The sequence below is a fragment of the Epithele typhae genome, assembly GCF_022376455.1.
Source record: "Epithele typhae strain CBS 203.58 chromosome Unknown BXZ73scaffold_70, whole genome shotgun sequence".
In the NCBI taxonomy this organism is placed as follows: domain Eukaryota; kingdom Fungi; phylum Basidiomycota; class Agaricomycetes; order Polyporales; family Epitheliaceae; genus Epithele; species Epithele typhae.
Genome location: NW_025954261.1, coordinates 153,810 through 176,003, shown reverse-complemented (window position 1 = coordinate 176,003; position 22,194 = coordinate 153,810). Strand labels below are relative to the sequence as shown.

At 52.9% G+C, this 22,194-nt stretch overlaps 4 protein-coding genes across 4 annotated transcripts; 1 reads left to right on the top strand and 3 right to left on the bottom strand.

Moving 5' to 3' along the window:
* Positions 1-7,032: 7,032 nt before the first annotated feature.
* BXZ73DRAFT_53666 (uncharacterized protein) lies at positions 7,033-7,624 on the bottom strand (the record flags this gene model as incomplete). Its single annotated transcript, XM_048021046.1, is given in 3 exon segments — positions 7,033-7,209; positions 7,268-7,532; positions 7,551-7,624. Coding segments are annotated over 3 exon segments (516 nt in total), but the record flags the coding sequence as incomplete, so codon positions are not given.
* A 9,209-nt stretch (positions 7,625-16,833) lies between these two features.
* BXZ73DRAFT_53651 (SPX domain-containing protein) lies at positions 16,834-18,593 on the bottom strand (the record flags this gene model as incomplete). Its single annotated transcript, XM_048021043.1, has 6 exons — positions 16,834-16,979; positions 17,030-17,109; positions 17,171-17,475; positions 17,531-18,079; positions 18,102-18,418; positions 18,467-18,593. The coding sequence occupies 6 exons, from the start codon at positions 18,591-18,593 to the stop codon at positions 16,834-16,836; spliced, it is 1,524 nt and encodes a 507-aa protein (XP_047873445.1).
* Positions 18,594-18,672: 79 nt separating this feature from the next.
* Positions 18,673-19,851, top strand: BXZ73DRAFT_53607 (uncharacterized protein; the record flags this gene model as incomplete). Its single annotated transcript, XM_048021028.1, has 4 exons — positions 18,673-18,949; positions 19,111-19,293; positions 19,345-19,600; positions 19,656-19,851. 4 exons carry the CDS (start codon positions 18,673-18,675, stop codon positions 19,849-19,851), a joined length of 912 nt encoding a protein of 303 aa, XP_047873444.1.
* Positions 19,852-20,024: 173 nt separating this feature from the next.
* On the bottom strand, positions 20,025-22,075 carry BXZ73DRAFT_53641 (uncharacterized protein; the record flags this gene model as incomplete). Its single annotated transcript, XM_048021041.1, has 10 exons — positions 20,025-20,184; positions 20,235-20,328; positions 20,386-20,469; positions 20,521-20,674; positions 20,725-20,949; positions 20,997-21,134; positions 21,187-21,356; positions 21,406-21,878; positions 21,931-21,978; positions 22,026-22,075. 10 exons carry the CDS (start codon positions 22,073-22,075, stop codon positions 20,025-20,027), a joined length of 1,596 nt encoding a protein of 531 aa, XP_047873443.1.
* Positions 22,076-22,194: the final 119 nt, after the last annotated feature.

Genomic DNA, 22,194 nt, shown 5'->3' with positions numbered 1-22,194 from the left:
GTGTGGATGGGTATGGATAGAGGTTGGATGACCTCGATGTGGTGGTGCAGAGGTGTCGCCGGCACTAGGCGCAAAGCAAACGCAAACTAGAGTCACGCGAGGGATGTCTAGCCCACAAAGACCAAGTTAACATAGCTCTACATACATACAGGCAATTGAGATACTCACCTAGCCCACAAAGACCAAGAGGTCGAGATGAGGGCTAGGACACGAAGTGCAAGTGCTAAGAGAGTCCGCGATACGGGCGCTTAAGCGCGGGAACAACCTTCCAATATAGTAACAGGCAGAGAAAAGGCAGAAAAATGGCGAAAAATAATACATAGGGTGAGTCCAGAGTCCGTTCCACGACATTACCCCCCTCCTAAAACCCATCCGTCCCGGATGGACATGATCCTCCCCTCCTGCCAGTCTTCCTTCTCCGTTTCTGCATGCTCAGGGTGCTCGACCCTCCTCCATGGCAGAGCGGCGAATAGAGTCGCAGATATCTTGCGAGGCGCGTTGGGATTGCGCTCGTAGAACTCTGCGACCTTCTCTGGGGCATTGGCGACATTCGCCGCTGGTTCCCACGAGTCGTCCCCCTCTCCGTATCCCTTCCACCGCACCTGGAACTGAAGCCGGCGGTTGAAGAACCGACTGTCCAGAATCCTCTCCACCTCGTACTCCTTCTCTCCGTCCACTTCCACTGGCTCTGGCGGTGGTGCTCATCGCCCGTTCACCTCATTCCCTCCATACTTGGACAGCCGATCCACATGTACGACCGGGTGGATCTTGAGTGTGGGTGGGAGTTCGAGACGATAGGCTAGGTCACCCACGCGTTCGACCACCTTGTAGGGTCCCAGCTGCCGGACACCAAGCTTGCGCGTTGCCTGGTGCACACTGATGTCTTTTGCGCTAAGCCAGACCTTGTCTCCGACTTCGAACGCCTTCCGATCACGAGGGTGTTCCTCTGCAAAGTGGACCTTCATCTTCGCCTTGCCTGCGCGCAGCACTGATTCAATGTCCTTCTGTGCTTGGCGCATGCCCTCTAGACGATCCTCGAGATGAGGGAAGCGAGTCTCTGTTCCCACTGGTACCGTAAAGTCTGGCTTGTACCCGTACATGACCTCGAAGGGTGTGTGGTTGTGCGCAGAGTGGATTCGGCTGTTCAGCGCGAACTCGGCCGTTGGCAGATAGCGTACCCAGTCGTCTTGCCGTTTGCGTACGAACAGGCGCAAGTGCTGCTCAACTTCCTGGTTCGTTCGCTCGGTCTGTCCGTTAGACTGAGGGTGGTACGCGGTGGTGAGTGCATGTTCAATGCCGAGCTTGCCGTAGAGTTCGTGCATTACGCGGGCGGCGAACTGGGGACCACGGTCCGACACGATCTTCCGAGGGACACCATGTAGGTGGAAGATCTCGCGGTAGTGCAGGTCGGCAATGCCAGCAGCATCGACGCTGTCGCGTGTGGGGAGGACGTGACACTGTTTGCTGTAGTGGTCGACGTACACTGCGATGGCGTTGAACCCTTCGCACTCTGGGAGCCCGGTGACCAGGTCTACTCCCACCACCTTCCAGGGGGCCTCAGGGACGTCGTGCGGATGCAAAGTGGAGCGTGGATGTGGAGCTGGCTTGTAGCGTGGATGTGGAGCTGGCTTGTAGCGCTGACAGCGCTCGCAGCCTGCAACGTACTTGGCCACGAAGAGCACCATCCCAGGCCACCAGTAGTGTCGGCTGACGAGCTCAAGGGTGCTGCTGCGTCCAGGGTGTCCAGCTGTGACTGAGTCGTGGCATCGCCGAAGAACCTCTCGTCTGAGCTCTGGGTCGGCCGGCACGTATAGGCGACCTTCGTGATACACCAGGCCCCCGTGCTCTTCCCACTCGGCTACTCCACTTGCCATCCTGCGAGGCGGCGCTGCAAGCCCGCTTCTAACCTCCACTTCGCGCTTGGTGCACTCACGGATGCGTTGCTCGAGCAGATCGGTGTCGCTGCAGATGGTTGCAGCTAGCTGAGCGAACCGTTCTGGCTTGAGTACGACCTGCTCCTGGTTGTCCTCCGCGTCCGTGACCTGATGAGTGGGGAGACGCGAGAGAGGATCTGCCTGCGTGTTCGTCTTCCCAGGCTTGTGGGTGAGGATGAAGTCGAAGCGTGCCAACCAGATTGACCATCGCGCTTGCCGCCGTGAGAGATGCTGAGCAGTACGCCAGTACTCGAGGTTCCGATGATCCGTGATGATCTCAAAGGGATCTGGAAGGCCCTCAAGGTAGTGGCGCCAGTCCTCCAATGCTCGGATGATCCCCAAGAGCTCTCGGTCATAGATCTCGTAGTTGCGCTCTGCATTCGACATGGACTCTGAGCGGAACGCGATCGGGTGCCATAGGCCGTCGGGGAGCTTCTGGAGCAGAACACCACCCGTTGCAAATCCAGAAGCGTCCACCTCGAGTCTGGTGGGTCGATCTGGTGCCCATGTAGCGAGAACCGGTTCGCTGATGAAGGCGTCCTTGAGCGCGCGGAATGCCTGACGCTGCGCGAACTCCCATGTCCACGCGACGTCCTTCTTCGTCAAGTCGTTCAAGGGACGAGCCAGCCTAGCAAAGTCCTTGATGAAGCGACGATAGAAGTTGGCAAATCCAAGGAAACCGCGCAGATCTCGCAGGTTACGAGGATCTGGCCAGTCACGCACGGCTTTGACCTTCACCGGGTCCATGCCGACCGAGCCCTGACGGATCACCAGCCCCAGGTACTCCACCTCCTCCCGCTCGAACTCGCACTTCTCAGGGCGCAGGTAGAGGTCGTGCTCCTCCAACCGCTGAAGTACTTCATGAACCAGTCGACGGTGCTCCTCTAGGGTGTCCGTGAAGATGAGGATGTCGTCCAGGTACACCGCTACCTTGCCCTGCGCAATGAGATCCGCGAAGATCGAATTCATCAGCGCTTGGAAGGTGGCCGGCGAATTGGTGAGCCCGAAGAACATAACCTTGGGTTCGAACAACCCTCGGTTAGTGACGAAGGCAGCCTTCCATTCGTCACCCTCCTTGATCCGGACGTTGTGGTACCCCCAGCGCACGTCGAACTTGGTGAAGTACTTCGCTTCTCGCAGCCGGTTCACAATGTCTGAGGCGAGAGGAAGCGGATAGCGGTTCTTGACAGTGACGTCGTTCAGCTTCCGGTAGTCCTGTACTAACCGGAGCTTCCCGTCCTTCTTTTTGACAAAGAAGACTGGAGACGCCATGGGGGACTTAGAAGGTATGATGTATCCCTTGCACATGTTGTCCTCCAGGAACCGATCCAGCTCCTCCTGCTCGTTCAGCGGCATGGGGAAAACCTTGGAGCGGATCGACTCAGGCGCATCAGGCTTGAGGTCGATCGCATGGTCGTAAGGTTTCGACTCAGGGAGACGCTCTGATTCGACCTCGGAGAACACCTTAGCGTGGCGTCGATACTCCTCCGGGACCATCTCCTCAAACGTCTTCTGAGGTTTCCCCTTGTTGGCAGCCTCTGCCAGCTGCGTCGAATAGGTGTAGCCCGCCGCACACCACACCTCCTCCCTCGCATCCTCCAACACTCCTGCCTTCTGCCACTTCCGTCGCTGTGCCCGGTTCGCGTTGATCCGCTCGAACGCAGGCCGTTCCTCCTCGTCCTCGTCCGTCTCAATCCGCATTTCTCCCTTCTCCCAGTCTATCTCCGGATTCACCGTACGTAACCAAGGCAAGCCAAGAATCATGTCCTCTGGTCCCAGATCTGTAACTAAGAAATTGAGACGCTCGCTATATGTACCCATACCTAACGTAAGCCTTGTGAAATGTGTAATACTACCTGCTTTGTTCTTTGTACCGTCGATATTGTGCACTGTGATCTCCTTGAACAACGGGTGCACCGAAATACCATGCCTATCTATGAACCTTTTACTAACAAAAAGCGAAGTCGTGCCAGAGTCAATCATTGCTGCGGTCTTAACACTCTTATCGTTTCCTTTTACTATCACGCTAGTGCGAAAGTGCGAACCAGATCGATTTGCTTCAGGTATAGTACAGCTATCTACGGTATCGTACGCGCTAGGTACAGGTTCAGGGAAAGAAGAAGAAGAGACCTTGGGTGGGGGCGCCGCTGCCGCAGCTCTTAAGCGGGCCCGTTCGGAAAAGACTTTTGGAGCAGTTCAAGCTCGCCACGGAGGATCTTCTGCTGCTCCGTCATCTGCTGCATCTGCTCGAGGATTGCGTTGATCCCCTGCACATTGGAGTTCGCCGTTGAGGTCGACGCGACCGGGCTGTCCTCGGTGGTAGCTGCAACGCGCTGCTGACCGCCCAAGCGTGGCCTGCCCAGTGCCTTGCTCTGGCAAACGCTCTCGCGATGGCCACGGCCTCCGCACCAGCGACAAGTCTCGTTCGAGTGGTTGCCGTCCTTCTTCTGGTGGTCGGTCGCACCACAGCCCCAGCACCTGCCGTTCATCGACCGCCTGAACTCGCTCAGCTTGGCAGCATCAATGTCCATCGCGTCGGGGTCACGGGACATGCGCGTGGTCGAGGGAGTTGCCACAGATGCGAACTGCCCGGTGGCGGTACGAGGGACAATCGGGGTTGCAACAGACTTGCCCTGTTCGCGCGCACGCTCAGCTTTGCGTGTGCGAATGCGCATGTCGAGGTCCGTAGCGACCTGAACGAGGTCGGGGAGCGCAGCAGTGTTGCGAGCAGTATGCACCAACTCGTCTTTGATCTCCGAGGAGAGGTGCTCGTAGAACCTGTCGCGGAGGTCGGTCTGGCTGTAGCCGGTCCTGTCTGCGAGCTCATTGAACCGCGCGTAGTACTCGACGACGGAGAGGCTATGCTGGTGAAGAGCCTGCAGGGCTGCCTTCGCGTCGACTGCCTCGTCGGCCGTCTCGAATCGCGTTTTGAACGCCGCTCTGAAGGTCGTCCAGTCGTTGTTGAACACGGCCAGCCCGTTACCGATCATTTCCAGGTAGGGGGTAGCCCAGATCGCAGCGTCATCGGTGAGGAGAGTGAGAGCCGACTTGATCCACTTCGCGTCGTCGCGATCGAAGCCGCCCATGGCGTTGGCAGTGTTCAGATGGCCTCCCATCTGCATCGCATAGACTTGGAAGGACGCTACGAAGCGGCGTACATCCGAACTGGTCTTGCCGTTGTACGGCTGGGGCTTGTTCGCGACCTTTGTCGCATCCTTCGTGGCTTGGGTGTTGACGTTCGAAGCCACCGTCGCATTTGTCATAGCTTGGGGGAGGGTGGTGGACAGGTTCTGGAACGCGGTTGCCAGATCTGTCACCGCCTGGGTAAGGTTGGCCTGTCCGGCAACCAACTGCTGCTGGTTCGCGGTGAGGGCCTGCATGAGGGCCTGAAACTGCTGGGCATCCATGACTAGGGGTGGGATAGGAGTGTGCGTCTCGTCGAATCTAGCCCTGCGGGTCGTGTAGGTGACAGGGGTACGGATATGGGGACACGGTTGGTCGTCGCACTCTCGCCAGAGGAGGTCGTTTCGCTCGTTGCGGACGATGTGGACGTGCCGGTTGTCTTCAGTGTCAATCGCGTGCTGATGACCTGCGCAAGCCACCGTGCTCTAGGAACCAGGGTACGCTCCGGGGAAGTGAACACCTATTGAGGCTTCCGGGCAGCCAATCAGTCGGGATGACCAACTGCGCGGATAGAGTCGTCGGCCGGGAGCGGGGTAGTGTTCTCAGAGTGTGATACTCGAGCTCAACAGACCCAGGGAGACTGCGATACGCTCAGAGCCTTATAACTCCAGCAGGTATGCAGAGTAGGGGAAGAGCGGGGCGAGTGGCACAGGGTGGGGACGATGCTTGCACAAGTGGGGGCGATCCGATGCTTTGATGCCAGCACTCACTGGTTACATCTCGACCTAATGACGCGGGAGCGGACCGCGAACGCCAATCGGAGGAGAGGGAGGTGTGGATGGGTATGGATAGAGGTTGGATGACCTCGATGTGGTGGTGCAGAGGTGTCGCCGGCACTAGGCGCAAAGCAAACGCAAACTAGAGTCACGCGAGGGATGTCTAGCCCACAAAGACCAAGTTAACATAGCTCTACATACATACAGGCAATTGAGATACTCACCTAGCCCACAAAGACCAAGAGGTCGAGATGAGGGCTAGGACACGAAGTGCAAGTGCTAAGAGAGTCCGCGATACGGGCGCTTAAGCGCGGGAACAACCTTCCAATATAGTAACAGGCAGAGAAAAGGCAGAAAAATGGCGAAAAATAATACATAGGGTGAGTCCAGAGTCCGTTCCACGACAGTGAGTAACTTCATTTTCACGCAGGTCTGTTTCCTGACATTCCTGATAAATGATCTTTGTTTGGGTTATTTGGCAGTTGTGGAATGCGCTGATAGCAGCAAGAACATCCTAATAAACAGTGAGTACATTGGTAGCCTGTACTTGCCCTCTCACTCACTTGTAAAGCCACAAAGGTCTTCAGAAAACTGCTGTCTGGTCGACATGATGGCATGCGATAAGGCACCACCAAATTCCCGAGCATACAGCGTGTCAGAAGAACACCCAGTATTTGTTTTGTGATGGGGTCAGTCAGTATCTCGTTGACTCGTCGGATCTTGCTGATGGGGATGTCTTTGTTCGCATTTCCTCACCTAAACAGTATGTATCGTCCCACGTGACTTTCATCCTGGTTTTGAAGTTTGACAGTCTCACACTTGTGCACCTCTGTTAGGAGCTAGTCTGGCGCCATATTGAAAGACATCGTCTCATCTGCTGGCACTACATTCCGCTCTGTCATAAGGGATCTGAACTCTCCTTTGGTGAAAATGTAAGCTGTTGTGTAACCAAAAGATGCCTTTCACTGACCTTCACACGACCTCTCATGCACATGGCTCAAACCAAGCATCCCCGCAAGTTCTTCATTACGCAGAAGCGCCAGTACATCTGTCCCCGCCTGCCAAGGGGTGATCAAATGGCCTTCATGGTCAGCCATAATATAGCCACCACTGACAAGATGTCTAATGGCGTGAAGATGGTCGAAAGATCAGGCAATGTCCAAGCTAGGTGGGTGACGGTTTGAGTTGATGCTGCGAAGTCAAATGACGAGATTGTAGGGCTCGAACATCTTTGTGGCATACAATGGAGCCGGTCCGAAGCGAAGGATATGGTCGACAATGTGCACGAATAGATAGAACTTTGGCTTGTTGAACCACAACGTGTTCCAACGAACCGCAGCCATCAAGAAGTTTTCGACTGCGGGTTTCAGAGTTGCCTAGGAGGTCATAGACAATAAATCAGCTCTCATCACCGTGTGCCCTCACGGTGCCCACCATGAAATCCGGTACATTGTTGATCTCTGGCTGGAACACCAAGGGTGTGAGCTGACATAACACCATCCAGGCGTTATACACGACATCAGGGACTAGTCCATGGAGGACCATTGGTGCAACCTGGAGGACAACCCGAAAATCTCGCCCTACCAACAAGCCTGCATATTGCACCAGTGTATGCCCACGTGGTGTCGAACCTCCGAGATTGGCCATGTCACAGCTGGATAACTGAGATTTGAGTGTTGCCCGGCCCCCAGAATCTTGCCTCCCCACTGCGTCTCACCACCAGTACTTCACAACACCAAGCAGCACTACATGGAGAATCTCGACAGGCGTGTCACAGTGCGGATCAAATCCTGTGGCATGAGTAAGTTAGCAGCTGACACATCATTGTCCCACAGGCACACACTCACACCAGGAATATCTAGACCTGGATTGAAGAGTGTCTTCAGCATTGTGGCCCGAACATCACAGAAAAAGTGAGCCTCTTGCGCCTTTTTGTCCTCTGCTCCTACGTTGTCTCCATGCCATTGATTGAGTTGCTCTTGCAGGTCATCGAGGACATCAGGAAAACCCCCACTTGCAAATTACACATAACTCGCACTAATGAGCTGTAAATTAGACTATTAGTTTGTTTGTAATAATTGAAGTTCCCCCCCTGCAAATTAGCAGTAGTGTCGCTAATATAGTGCTAATGAGTGCAGACAGAGGTATAATAGAACACTAGTTAGAGGCCATGAGATAGAAATGTTTGCACTTGCATCAGACAATCACACTAAGAAGTACATCAAGACTGAAGATGATATTGATAAGATAACTATCTAATACATGCCTCATACAGACAAACATTATGTACAGCAATGGACAAAAAGGCGCCAGAGGCACATGAGAACCCTTGCCAAGGGGGTAATTTGGGCAATGTAGATGACAAGACGTAGGCGGCAATGTGAGCGAAATAGATGTGGGTGAAGTGGGTGAGGCAGGCGACATATGAGATGTGGGTGAGGCAATTGAGATGGAGGAGGTGAGACACGGGCGAAGTGGATGAGATGAGCGATCCGGGCGAGGCAAGTGAGACAAGGGGGCAAGACGGGTAAGGCAGGCGAGATGGGCAAGGGGCCGAGGTGCGAGACAGGTGAAGCAGGCGAGATGGATAACATGGGCGCGAGGCAGTTGATACAGGCAATGCAGTGACAAGGACGAGACAGATGAGGCAAGCAGGACGCGGGCGAGACAAGCGAGACGGGCGAGGTGCAAGACAGGCAAAGTGGGTGGCCCAGACACAGGCAAAGACGGGCGACGTGGATGTAGGCAGGATGGGCGGCAAGGTGGGCAAGGCGAGAGATAGAGGGAGACAGACAAGGTCGACAATGCAGGGGCTGACCTTCAGTAATTTGCAGGGCACATGTAGGAGGTGGAGGCGGGAGAGGGAACACAGCCCTGTTTTCTCTTTCTATCTCCTCGTTCACACTGAGGGCCGTCTTGAGCAGTATATGGCTGATTATAGGCTTGTTTCTGAGCCAATCACTATATATGTAGGTGTATTAGAACACCTCTTTGAAGGGCTACAAGACAGTATATGTTATGTTATGTATTGTACTTTGCAGCTGCTATACTATAGCAACTACCACTTGGCAGTGTTGACTGGGTTATAGCACTGTGCCTGGGAATATGCTTATGTAACATGCACCGTTCAAAAGCCACTTTGAAAAAGTACTTGGCATAGTTTAAATCATAAGAAACGGACAAGAGATGAGCAATAGAGAGTGCAAGCAATGTTCCCATATGCAGTTGCCTAATAAGGCACGTGAGAAAAGTGTTACATAAGCACCAGCAGCGCACTCTCATCACTGCTGCCACTGCTCCTCCCCTCTTGGGGGACTCTCATCCACCCTTCACCTCTGTTACCTGGCTTTTGGCCAAAGTCAGTGCTTATGAGTAGAAGGATGCCCCTCCACAGTCCCTGTGCTCCTGTATCATGCCTACTCAGTGCACCATTGTGGAGCGGGTGGTCTTGAGCCTGTGATGCCTGCGACATTGCCATTTTGGGTGGCCAGGTTGTTGGAGCACAGACCGAGTTCTGTGTGAGATGGATTCAGCACTCTCTTTAACTCTTTAGTAAGTTTTCAGTGTTTATAGGTACTAACTAGGTAAGTGTTGTCTGCCTAGTTGCTCATCCCCATAGTACTTTGCTGTCACTGTGCCTCCCTCCCCATTCCCCATTACCTCCAGAACATTGCCAGATTGTTCCCAGGTGTGTGCTCTTTCTGTAGACCCCTCATTCATCCCCCACTTCGCATTTTTCATCCCCCTGTGCGCATATTGATGATGTGGGTTGGCACAGTGCTCATGGGCGTCTATTTCAGAGGTGCCCACAGTGCTCCTACATCCACAAGCCTTGCATGCCATCCATCCCTTTCCCATGGTCATTGGCTTCATTTTTGGTAGATAGGCATTAGTAATCCTGCACACACAATCTATGTACTTTGTTTCATCATGTTGTGTCATTTGAGCCCATAACAACATGTTTAGAGCCTGGGACCAGCCACCTAACCCACCTCAGTGCTCATGGGTGCCTATTTTCACACTCATCCACCGCCACCACTGCCAGCTACTGCTAGCCACACCTAGCCACATAAAATTGTCATCTACAAGCCCTGGCTGCAATCCATCCACTTTGGGTCGGGCTGTGCTTCCCAATCTTTGTCAGCAGCCTCTCTCATGCCTCTCCACCATATATGGACACTATTTGCCACTATTTGCCCCCTCCTGCCCCTGCCACAGCTGCCACAGTGGCTAAAAGTGCAGCTAGGTGCCTCTTTTGAACGCTTTTTCAAACTCAGCTCAACTCAGCTAGTCCAGCTGCTGGGTGGTGGACCCCACAGCCTTGGGTTCAATCCCTAGTAGTGCCGCTTTTTTCTCCATGTGGCTGTGCTATGCAGCTCTGGTTGTAACAAAGGGTATTCAGGCTTTGTAAAATCCAATCAATTGCCTAAAGTCCTGATTATATTCATGAAAGCAACTACTATAGAGTGTGTTACTAATATGCTTACAGCTTGGCTTTAAACACATTAGATCAGGCACAGTGTAGATATTATCACTGATTCCTACCAACTTTCAATCACTCCTGTGACCTCAGTTGTTGTCTGTTTGGTGTGATTGTATATACATCAGAAAGCTATGTAGAAGGCCTATATGACTGCAACCTCTTTGTTTTCTCTAGTTCCCTCTTTAGGTGGTCTAGCAATGTAGAATGATAGTGTATATTAAGGCTATTTGCAGCTCCAGCTCACTTCATAGGGAAACCCGTCTCACACATCACTTGCTCGCCATTATCCCACCTCCTCTCCTCACTCCTCCTCTAGGCTTGCCTTCCACTCTCCATCCATGTGGCTGTCCTCAAGCCCAGAGGCTGTGCTGCGGGGTTACGGTGAGCTCCTATGGCCCAATCTCCTCTGGTGAGTGTTATGGCCTGCTCCGACACCTGTCTGGTTACGAGCTTTGGCGTGCACCTGCTATGGACGCTTAGCATACAATTGTCCGCCACCATTAGCTTTATATACCATTCCCACACCTACTGTGTCGCCATGCAATTGCCTTCTGGCTCCTCCCCGTCGCCTCTCCTGTCTCCCCACTACCGCGAGCCTCTCTGAGGTCAAGCGCGTCCTCTAATCTGATCCCGACTTCCTGCTCGTCTCTGACTCGCCTGACCTCCACGCTCCGCGACTGTAACAGTGAGTTTTCCCATGTCCTTGCTCATCTCACACTCACCCTCTTGTTTCCCTTGTCTGATCCCTCATCTTTCTCTGCCTCATCCTTGTCCCGTGCTTCGCTCTCTGCCTCCTCCACCTCAACTTGCCCTCTGCCTGTGGTGCCCTCCACCTCATCACCACGCATCTCTCATCTTGCCTGCGTCACCCGTGTTCTGCCTGTGTCGCCCTCGCCTGCAGCTTGCAAGCCCACGTCCCCCACCTGCCCCATGTCAACCAATCCTCTGTCCACACAGTGCATGCTCGTGCAGTCATTCTGCGGGGTCAGAGTGAGCTCCCGCAGCTCCAGTTTCTTGTGGTGAGTGCTCCCCACTCTCTCTGCCCCTTGTGTCCCCTCCCCCTCCCAGGTTCCGGCCACAGGCAACGCCCTTGCCCACTTTGCATTCACCCTCATCACCCTCGTACTCGTCCACATCGCCTTCATCTGTGTCCCCTTTAGCCTCTCTGCCTCTCCATGTCACCTTTCCGTGTTGCCTCTTCACTTCACCACCTCGCACTCGCCCATGCGTGCCACTCGCGTTGCTTTACCACATTGCCCATCTCATGCCCACATGGTCACGTCTCCCGCATTCGCCTCCACATTGCCTCGCCCATATCTTCACCTCTCCTGCGTCACCTGCATCATGCACGCATTGCCTGTGTCGCCCGTGTTGCCCACCATGCCCTCACCCATCTAGCGCCCTATGTTGCCCTTGTCCACGTTGCCCTTGCCACATTTCCCTCTCTGCATCGCTCACCTTGTCTGCACCCACAGCCCTGTCCTCTGTCTGCTCCACATCCCTCACATCCCCAACCTCGTCCACATCACTCACGTTGTCTGTGTCACATTCTGCATGTCATCACCTCACTCCCTCACACCCACGTCACCTTCACCTGTGTCGCCTACTTCTCTTATATCGCAGTTGTAGTATCTAGAGCTAACAATATACTTACTGTATGCCTATAAAGTAGTAATTATATCAATAAAATACCTTCCCACTGCCTTTGGATGACCATAAATGACCTGAAATACAACAACTGAGTGAGAATAATCCGCATGAGCCTTTGATCCATACTGAGCCACAATCTGCAGCTCAGTTGGCAGCTCAACACATGAATGACAGCTCCAGATTGCGCAGCTCTGGCTCTTCCAGTGGCTCTGATCCATACAGATCTGGATCATCTATAGATTGAGCTGTAAACAGCCTTAGTGTGTATTCTACCTCTGCAAAATCAAATACAGCACCTCAATCTTTGACTATGTTCAGAAGGGCAGCTATAACATAGGGTGTTGTAACTATATGGGCTTTGATCTGCATAGTAAGCATGTTAATACTAGCTTTCACAATGTTTGCACAACTGCTATATATTTTGTTGGTGTCTGTCTATGGTGATAGTAGTAGTGCTGTTTAACACAAAATTCAATATAGTTTCTTAAGGTCTCTCATATTTCTCATTATATTCCATATCTCATTAATTGTTTTCTGCTAGTAATGGCTCACTCCTACCAAGTGGGAGGGGCATGTGGCATGCATCATAGCCACATGTCCTTGCCGCCCACCGAGGCTGTTATGTTCAAGACTTATTCTAGATGGAATACAGCCTAGGCGCTTTGTGGTTACGGTGGCAATGCTCTGGTGCTTGCGTGCTATTGAGTGAGTGTGCGAGCGACAGAAGGATGAGATTTGCGCATAGCTAAGGTAGACATAATATACAAAGGAGATTCAAGTCTGGGGAGGGAGCACTCTGGGGCATCACCCTTATATACAGGGGAGGGAGTGGGGGAGTCATATTATCTACGAGTCATGACAAGTCCTCATGAGATAGTCCAAGTCGCAATGACACAGTGTGACTGGGTATAACCAGGGAGTTATAATAAGACCGAGTGAGTAGAGGTGAGTATAGATGAGTCAGGGTGCGATAGGTACGTATTTAGGGGTCTGCATATTGGGGGAGTGGGGTTATTGGTGGAAATTAAATGGGGGCAGCATACTAGAGTCTGTGATCGTAACAGAGGCGTGTCTCCATGGGCGTGCATCACAGATCACCAGATGCATCTGCACTCTACTAATAGGCTGTCCCAACAGATACTCCTAGTGATTAGCTGCTCGTAGGGACTTTATGTGCTAAACTCTGGTAGGCAAGTGCTATAAGCAGGGTGTAAGTGCCTGACGTGGGAGCGGGCCGCAAATGCCAATCAGAGGAGAGGGAGGGGTAGATGGATGTAGATGGAGGTTGGATGACTGCAATGTAGTGGTGCAGAGGTGTCGCTGGCACTAGGTGCAAAGCAGATGCAAACTAGAGTCACATGAGGGATGTCTAGCCCACAAAGACCCAGTTAACATAGCCCTACATACATACATGCAATTGAGATACTCACCTAGCCCACAAAGACCAAGAGGTCGAGATGAGGGCTAGGACACAAAGTGCAAGTGCTAAGTAAGGGCATGACACAGGTGCTTAAGCGCGGGAACTACCTTCCAATATAGTAAAAAACAGAGGAAAGGCAGGGAAAAGGCGAAAAATAATACATAGGGCAAGTCCAGAGTCCGTTTCACAACAGTGCCTGCACTTCAGTAGTGTAGTGTACAGATGATAAGTTCATAATGCATACGGTCAGTCAAGCCCTTTTTGTATGCATTGTGAACGTGTATGCAAGACGAGATTTGGCGCCTTTCAGGCGCTCATGTGCATGATCTAGCACCTAGGGAACCATAACGTGATTTACGAATGTATGCTATGCCACCTGCCAGGAATAAGAGTGTGAATGCATAGTGATAACAAAATGGGGGGTAAATGTGTATTGAATGGAGGGAATATGCTGAATTACTGACATATGCATGGTTAGAGAGCATAGAAGCACCAAATACTAGCCTCCAGGGACAGCATCACTTGATGATTGCTTATCCCAGCTCCAAATGCAAGCCCTTTTCGTGCAAAAGAAGAGCTGTTTGTGTGTCCCATAAGTAATACATGTGTCATATCTAAACTGAGTGCCAGTTTCAAACCAATAGACTGTCTGAACTGTCCAACATAATATGCAAAATGTCAAGATTGCTGCATGCATTATGCATCAATGTTACTAGTGCATAATGCATGCAGCAATCTTGACATTTTGCATATTATGTTGGACAGTTCAGACAGTCTATTGGTTTGAAACTGGCACTCAGTTTAGATATGACACATGTATTACTTATGGGACACACAAACAGCTCTTCTTTTGCACGAAAAGGGCTTGCATTTGGAGCTGGGATAAGCAATCATCAAGTGATGCTGTCCCTGGAGGCTAGTATTTGGTGCTTCTATGCTCTCTAACCATGCATATGTCAGTAATTCAGCATATTCCCTCCATTCAATACACATTTACCCCCCATTTTGTTATCACTATGCATTCACACTCTTATTCCTGGCAGGTGGCATAGCATACATTCGTAAATCACGTTATGGTTCCCTAGGTGCTAGATCATGCACATGAGCGCCTGAAAGGCGCCAAATCTCGTCTTGCATACACGTTCACAATGCATACAAAAAGGGCTTGACTGACCGTATGCATTATGAACTTATCATCTGTACCAATCACAAGCAATCTTCACCCCCTTTCTGTACAAGGGGTTAAAGTCAAGAGCTCATTATCAGTTTCTACACTCTTGTTGTGTGTATCACTACCATGTCCTACCTTCCCTTCCTTTTCACATGCCCTGATCCTTACTGGTGTCAGTGCCAAGTCACCTCTGAAGAGTTGGTTGCCTTTAGTTACTCACCAACCCCGCCAGCGAGGTTTCCAGTTGCTCTCTGCTCTGGGTCTCCTCCCTCCCCTACCTCTCTCTATATCGGCTTTTACACTCCTGGCTACCCATCTGGGCCATCCTACATCTCCTCTTCCCGGCCTAGCCCCAGCTTCTGTTGGTAGTGGTTTTAGACCTCAGTAAACATCTGGTTGTGGGTTGACTCCTCACCAGAGAGATTACTTGTTATCATAGACCATTTCTTACTCACTTTGCACTTGCTTTCCTATTAGCATTAGTTTAAATTCTGCTTTACACATCATGAGAGCATGTGACTACAACTCATCAAGATGTTCAAAACAGTATAATAGAGGGGAAAGTAGAGAAGTACACATGTGACAAAATATTAGAACTGTGAGAAATGCCAAAACAATGCCACATATACAGTGACGGTCAAAAGTAATGCACACCCTAGCTCTGGCGTCTAGTGTGCTTCATGGCGGGCTCGAATCTCGTCCGTTTGGGACGGTTTCTGTACGTATGGGTAGATATTCTGAATGCGAACCTGTGGGTACTTGTTTGAGAAGATTCGGACTAGTATTGAGCGAGATAGGAGGCAAACTCTGTGTGCCACCTTGTCACAGCTGTCACAACTGTGGGCAGGGGACGACAATGCATGTCTGTAGAAGCAGAACAGCAGAGATCCGAGAGCTGAGATTTATTTGAGGCTTATTTGGAGTCTGAATGATGCTCTGTGTAGAAATTTCAGGCTGTAGAAACTTCTGGTTGGGTCATGTTTGAGCAAACATGGTTTTGAGCTGCCTCAACTCAAATCCGACCATTTGTTCGCACCGGCTCGGTCTGACTGCTACTGCAACAGTATGGAATATTTTTAACATGCTCATAGACGTGATTGATGCAAAAAACCAGAGGATAAAAGGTGCAGATGTGGTTGTAGAAGGTGCACTGTGGTATTGATCAATGTCACACACATCACAAATCGATGTCTAGAACACGACAAAGGACCCTGTGAGGCACGAAACTGCTGTGAGAACTTCCCATAAAGAAAGGCGTTCAGATAAGGCACGCGAGGTTGGCCGCTATGGCTTCGTTGCATGGGTACATACTCAGGAAGTTGCCTGATGTGACATGATCATATTCAATGATTTCCCTGCCTCCATTCTTTTTGCCTTCCTGGCTGTCTGTATGCTGTAATTTTAGCTTGAGCACATTTCAGAGACTCATAAAGTTGATACATACAAATACCATGCACGAATTGCGAAAAACACGGCGAACATGGGACGGGGGATACTTGGTGAAGCCACACATGTCACATCAGGCAACTTCCTGAGTATGTACCCATGCAACGAAGCCATAGCGGCCAACCTCGCGTGCCTTATCTGAACGCCTTTCTTTATGGGAAGTTCTCACAGCAGTTTCGTGCCTCACAGGGTCCTTTGTCGTGTTCTAGACATCGATTTGTGATGTGTGTGACATTGATCAATACCACAGTGCACCTTCTACAACCACATCTGCACCTTTTATCCTCTGGTTTTTTGCATCAATCACGTCTATGAGCATGTTAAAAATATTCCATACTGTTGCAGTAGCAGTCAGACCGAGCCGGTGCGAACAAATGGTCGGATTTGAGTTGAGGCAGCTCAAAACCATGTTTGCTCAAACATGACCCAACCAGAAGTTTCTACAGCCTGAAATTTCTACACAGAGCATCATTCAGACTCCAAATAAGCCTCAAATAAATCTCAGCTCTCGGATCTCTGCTGTTCTGCTTCTACAGACATGCATTGTCGTCCCCTGCCCACAGTTGTGACAGCTGTGACAAGGTGGCACACAGAGTTTGCCTCCTATCTCGCTCAATACTAGTCCGAATCTTCTCAAACAAGTACCCACAGGTTCGCATTCAGAATATCTACCCATACGTACAGAAACCGTCCCAAACGGACGAGATTCGAGCCCGCCATGAAGCACACTAGACGCCAGAGCTAGGGTGTGCATTACTTTTGACCGTCACTGTACCTGCATAGTAAGTTGCTTGTTGTTTATACTTTTTCTTTTCTTTCCTTTGAGTTGATTACATAACTAAGCAGCCTCCAGACTCTAATCCTAGCTCCTCCATTTGCTCCTTGGCAGCTTCTCTCTCATTTTGATGAAGCTTCTTTCGAGCCTCACTAGGAAACCAGTCTTTCATGAAATTGAGTAATGCCCAATCCACATTTGCTAGTATTCATTAGCAGGGGGTCATTGCTTCAGTAAGCAGGGCCACTTACATCGGTTGGCAGAAAGCACAGTAGATGCACGGCACATCGGGCAGTGCTGTTCCCCACGCTTTTGTAGCTTGACTAGACATCTGCCCATAATCATGTTAGTACATTCATTACTCACACAGAGAGCAACTTGTTGGTACCCACCGTACACAGAACAAGTGACCGCAGTGTAGTCGTATGGGCTTGAACGCGAGACTCGTGCAGATGACACAGGCGTAGTCATCAATATGCGGTATGATGGGGAGTAAAATCTCGGTGATGGCCTGTATAAGAACCAGCGACAGTGACAGCGACTCTTCTTGTGAGAGATGCTCTCTGTACGGTGCAACGATGCCCTGGTCATGACGAACGACGAACGGCGAGGCAAGGTCGGGAGCGATCGGCAACGCCGTTCTCTTCGCGTGCTTCTTGAGGATCTTGCGAGTGGCTTCCGATGTGCCGTGCTGCAACTGCAACAACGTCTATGTTGGAAAAACTCAACGAATATGCCCCGGACGCGCTCACCTTCCGCAAATCCATAATGAAAGTATTGAGCTCCACGAACGTCTTGAGCGCAACTCGGCTCTGCTTGAGCTTGAACTTGAGTTCTCCGGACTCCGAGCGTGCCTTCAACCGTCCGTAGAAGGCGTTCAGACGAGCCTCGGCATCTTCAACCGTCCGCTCGCCGCGAAAACGTTCTTGGTGTCCCCGGAAGATGTCCGCGTCCATGTACATCTGGAAGACCTCCCGCCATGTCTCCAGGTCGGACTTGGAGGAAAATGCGAACGGGCGGGAGGACACGGAGATGGTTGCGGCGTCGGACGTGATTGGGGAGTATGCGTGGAAAAGGGGGGATGAGGAGGAGGGCCGAGCAGCACTCGAGATGTCGCGACAAAGCGTCTGGACAGACGTCTCGAACTCGGTCCGTTTCGTAGAGAGATGGGTGGAGAGCGCTTCGAGTGTCTCTGACAGTGTGCGGAAGAAGGTTGCATCGGAAGGGAGGGGGATGATGAGCTCTTGGGGGCTGAATGCACGAATAGTATGGTTCGAGAGAGGCCGGGGAGAGGCAGGACGCTTAGGACACTCACCTATCCACGGGTAAAGAGTCCTCAAACGGTGCAGTATCCGAACGCGACAGGCGAAGGAGACCTGGCACAGCGGATGGCGGGATCGTCAATGCGAACGAAGGGGTGGTAGAGCCGTACTGGGGATCACTCCCGCTGGGGTCGAGATACAAACGCAGCCGGGGCTCTGGACGGTCGGAGTCATTGGCGAACTCGTATACGAGCCTGGGGCCTGACAGCTGCAACGGAGAAGAAAGTGACGATGGAGGAGCCTTGGCCCTTTGTTTTCCCTTGTCTAGCGGCTCCGGAGGGGTATGAACAACGTTATGGAGGACATCCGGAGGGAGGCCTGCGGGAGGGTTCAGGAAGCGCCAGACGGAGACGGCAGCGAGCGCACCTAGCGAGGAAAGCTCGGCGACGACCTGGTTGATGAGTTTTTTGAGCTGGCGATACTGAACGGCAGACTGAGCAAGCTCTGGGGGGAGGGAGAGCAGGAGCTGGGAGTATGTCTTCGCAAAGTGCATGGTCGCCGTGGGGAACAGCCTTCCGCGCCCGTCCGCTCCGACCTCTCCTCCCGCCGCCACCACCCGTCCGCTCGCCGTTATGTCCTGGCGCGGCTCCCTCCGCACGCCTCTCGCCCCCTTCTCAGCCTCTCGAGCCCGCGCATTACCCGTACCTGTGTCTTCCGTCAACCGCGTCGTCTCGCGCGCCGCCGCTGCGCTGCAAGCTGCGCGTGTTCATACCGACTTCGAGTCGTCCACGCGCCCTTCGGCCCTTCCGTCCGTGCTCAGTGTCTCGCGGTCCCTTCCAGATCCTCCGCAGGGCTCATCTTCGAATCGGGAGGGCGAACTGTCTGACCAGGAATGGGAAATACGTACAGGTATGCTTCCAAGTCGCGCCCCGTGAATATACTGATGCTACCTTACAGCTATCCCTTTTCTTTGCTCATATGCCCTCTTCCATACTGTACGCACTTCGAACGCTCTTGCTGGCAATACAACCTTCCTTGTTTCTTCTCACTGGTGTGAAACGCACGCCCAGGACGCGCGATTTATATCCTCCAGCAGACCCTCCCCGACTTCTTCACCACTGGTCTCATCTCATCCCTCGACGAAACCACGCCTGACGGCAAGGACACCTCGATCTACAGCCCTAGCGTCCGTCTTGAGTACACTCCCCCTACTCCCTTCCCTCCCCCCTTCCCTCACACGCTGCACGTAGAAGGTCTGTCCCCCTCACTCACGTTCCATATTATCCTCTTACTGGTCCTTCCAGGTCGCCCGTTGTACATCGGCTCTTCGCTCTTCGTCAAGCACACCCTCAATGCCCTGTACACAGACCTCCACGTAGAACTCCAGCGCGTGCGCGTCCACGGCCAACGTCCGCCCACGAGTCTCCGTCACGGTTCGTCCAGCATCCAGGACGCCCCGCTCCGCTCCCAGACACGCAGCACGCGCGAGAAGAGCCTCTTCGTCGGACTCGTCGTCCGCGGCATTAACCGGGTCAGCGCCGCTGAAGACGGCTGGGAAATGTACGCCTCCGAGCCCTTTCTGGCATTCTCATACCTGTGGCTGACGGCCTAGCAGCAACTCAACGTACACCTTCTCTCCCACCACCGGGTTCATCCACATCCACCGGATTGAGTCCATCTTACCCGAGCCGCACCAAGCGTTCTTCAGCGCCCTCCAGGCCGCGCTGCACAAAATCGGACTACGTAGCGGTTCGCAAGGCGCGGGACCGTCAACCACCCAGACTCGGTCTCTCCCTTCAAGTCGCATATGAGCCCTTGCTCCGGACATGCATACTAGTGGTCTCTATAGTCGAATAGTCGATACTTTTATCGTAGATCACCGCTCCCAGGATCGCTCGCGAATGCGCCTTGGAACAAACGATGACACAGCAAAGAGCAAAACGATGATTTCTATGTTACACATGCCGCAAATCCGCCCAACTGTTCAATGTCCGATGACACCCGTCCACGAATCGATCAAATCCACGACGCAATACCCATTGAGAGGCACGTATTGCTCGGTGATCACCTTGATCGCCTCCTGCGCAACCAGGCCGCCAAGGAAAGCCGCCATGTTAGGGAGGTCCGCAGTCGGTGCACGGACCCTAGGAAAACGGTCAACATCACGACAGACCCATGAAGATTGTAAACGTACAGCTCTCCAACCGCGGCCTCGAGTTCTTCCGGTAGTTCGACGCCGTCACCCACCTGTGCCTTCACTTCTTGAGTGAGGGCTTCTTCGGTGACCGCTGCAATCGAATGCATTTCAGCTGCTTGAGCCAACTGGTGAGATCGGTATACCGTACCTGATCCCTTTGTCTGGAGCGTCGTTAGCGCAGTGAGGGCGAGATGAGTAGCCGTCTCGCGGGGAGCCATCATGAGCGAGTTGGCTTCCACACAGATTCAACGAAGGCATTGATACCCAGCACAGTCTCGCTCACCAATGGCTTCGCGGTCTTTGTCGAAGGCACCTAATTGCTTTCCGCGTAGGACGCGCAAGTGATGCGCGTTCTTGACGAAAGTGTCAACTTCGTCGGGGTTGACCATTTGAGCGGCTTTCGGATGTTTAGAAACAAAAGCCTCCTTAAACTTGGCCTTTTCGGCAAGTTAGTCGAGATGAGGCAAACACAGGTAACACCACGTACCTTTTCCGACTCTGCCTGTTGGCGATAGAGATTCTGCAGCTCGACGTAGCTCTTGGTGTCGGACTTCATATCTGGAAGCGTAGCGCTGATGGGGAGTGTCCCTGTCCCGGCAGGGTCCTTCGTGAACTCCGACAAGGTTTGCAAGAGGGCATGGAAAACCGTGTAGTGGCTTGGGGAGGTAGTTAGCGGCTCCAACGAGAAAAGCGATTGGACTTCTGAAGGGATCTATGTGGTGGTCAGACCATGCAGCTGCAGTCTGGTCCACAACGTACAGCGGGCTCCGACCACACGCGCCATGCCTGAGCCTCGGCTTCCTCAAAGTTCTCTTCATCAGGCTTCATACGCATAGCCATGATTTTCGCCTTGAACTCTTTCTTTTCTGCGGCCGTCTTTGGCAAGTTTCCGTCATGCTGTGAAAGAATGAATACAAAGGTCAAAGGTACGAGAAAGGAGAGCGCATACAGTCTTGCGCCACTCGTCAACTACGCGGACAAGAATGATAACAAACGGCACATGACCGTGCGTCGTCGGATCCAAGTTTTGGAAGTCGAGAGATTGGGCGAGCTGCAGAAGAGCAGGGAATGGACGGGTGATGCGTAGCGAAGGGGCGTTCTCCGAATGTGTCTGGGAGACTAGGCAAGACTGAGAATCGGGCATTCACGAAACCTCGGACGAACGTACCACAGTGCTCGTGATACTGCAAGTGAAACTCAGCCAAGAAGCCGGCGGAGCGGACGGTGATGAGAGGGGGGCCATTTGGGGTGTACCAGAGGAGGTCGGCGAGTCGATGAAGAGGCTCGGAGGCGAGGTTGTGGGTGATGACCAAAGAGAAACCAGTGAGCCACTGCTTGCCATCGTCGGTGTCGAGAAGCTCGGATACGTCCTTGAGGACGGCCTCGCCCTGGACGCTGTCGTTGAGCTCTCGGAGGAGGGGGACGGCTTCCTGGGCGCGGGGCTTTCCGATGGATTCCCGGGCGTTGAGGAAGAAGTTGTTGCCGGCGTCGGCTGGAGTGGTGACGGACGGGTCTAGGATGGTGAAGTGACCGATGCCGGGGAGAACGAGGTTCTTGAGAATGGAGGTGGAAGTGGCGGAGGAGGAGACGACGAGGATGCGGGAGCCCTCGAGGGCGGCCTGGCCTGATGCAGCCCAGATGCTGGGGGATATGAGATGAGGGGTGGATACGCGAGAGGGAGACGAGAACGCACCGGAGCTGGCGATCGTACCGCCGCGTCTTGTCGTCGGGCTGGCCTGGGCTGGGGCGGGTGAGCAAGAGGGGACGGGCGAGGAGGAGGGGACATACGCAATCATGGAAGTGGCCTGTTCGATGTCCTGGGACTCGGTCGTGGACATGGGTGACGTTGGCGTGCGGGCAGATGGAAGGCTGGACGATCGCCCGTGGAGATATACGAGAGCAACGTCTGTGTTCAGATCTAAGCGGGCGGACGGATAAGATGGCGGGCGTTTGGCCT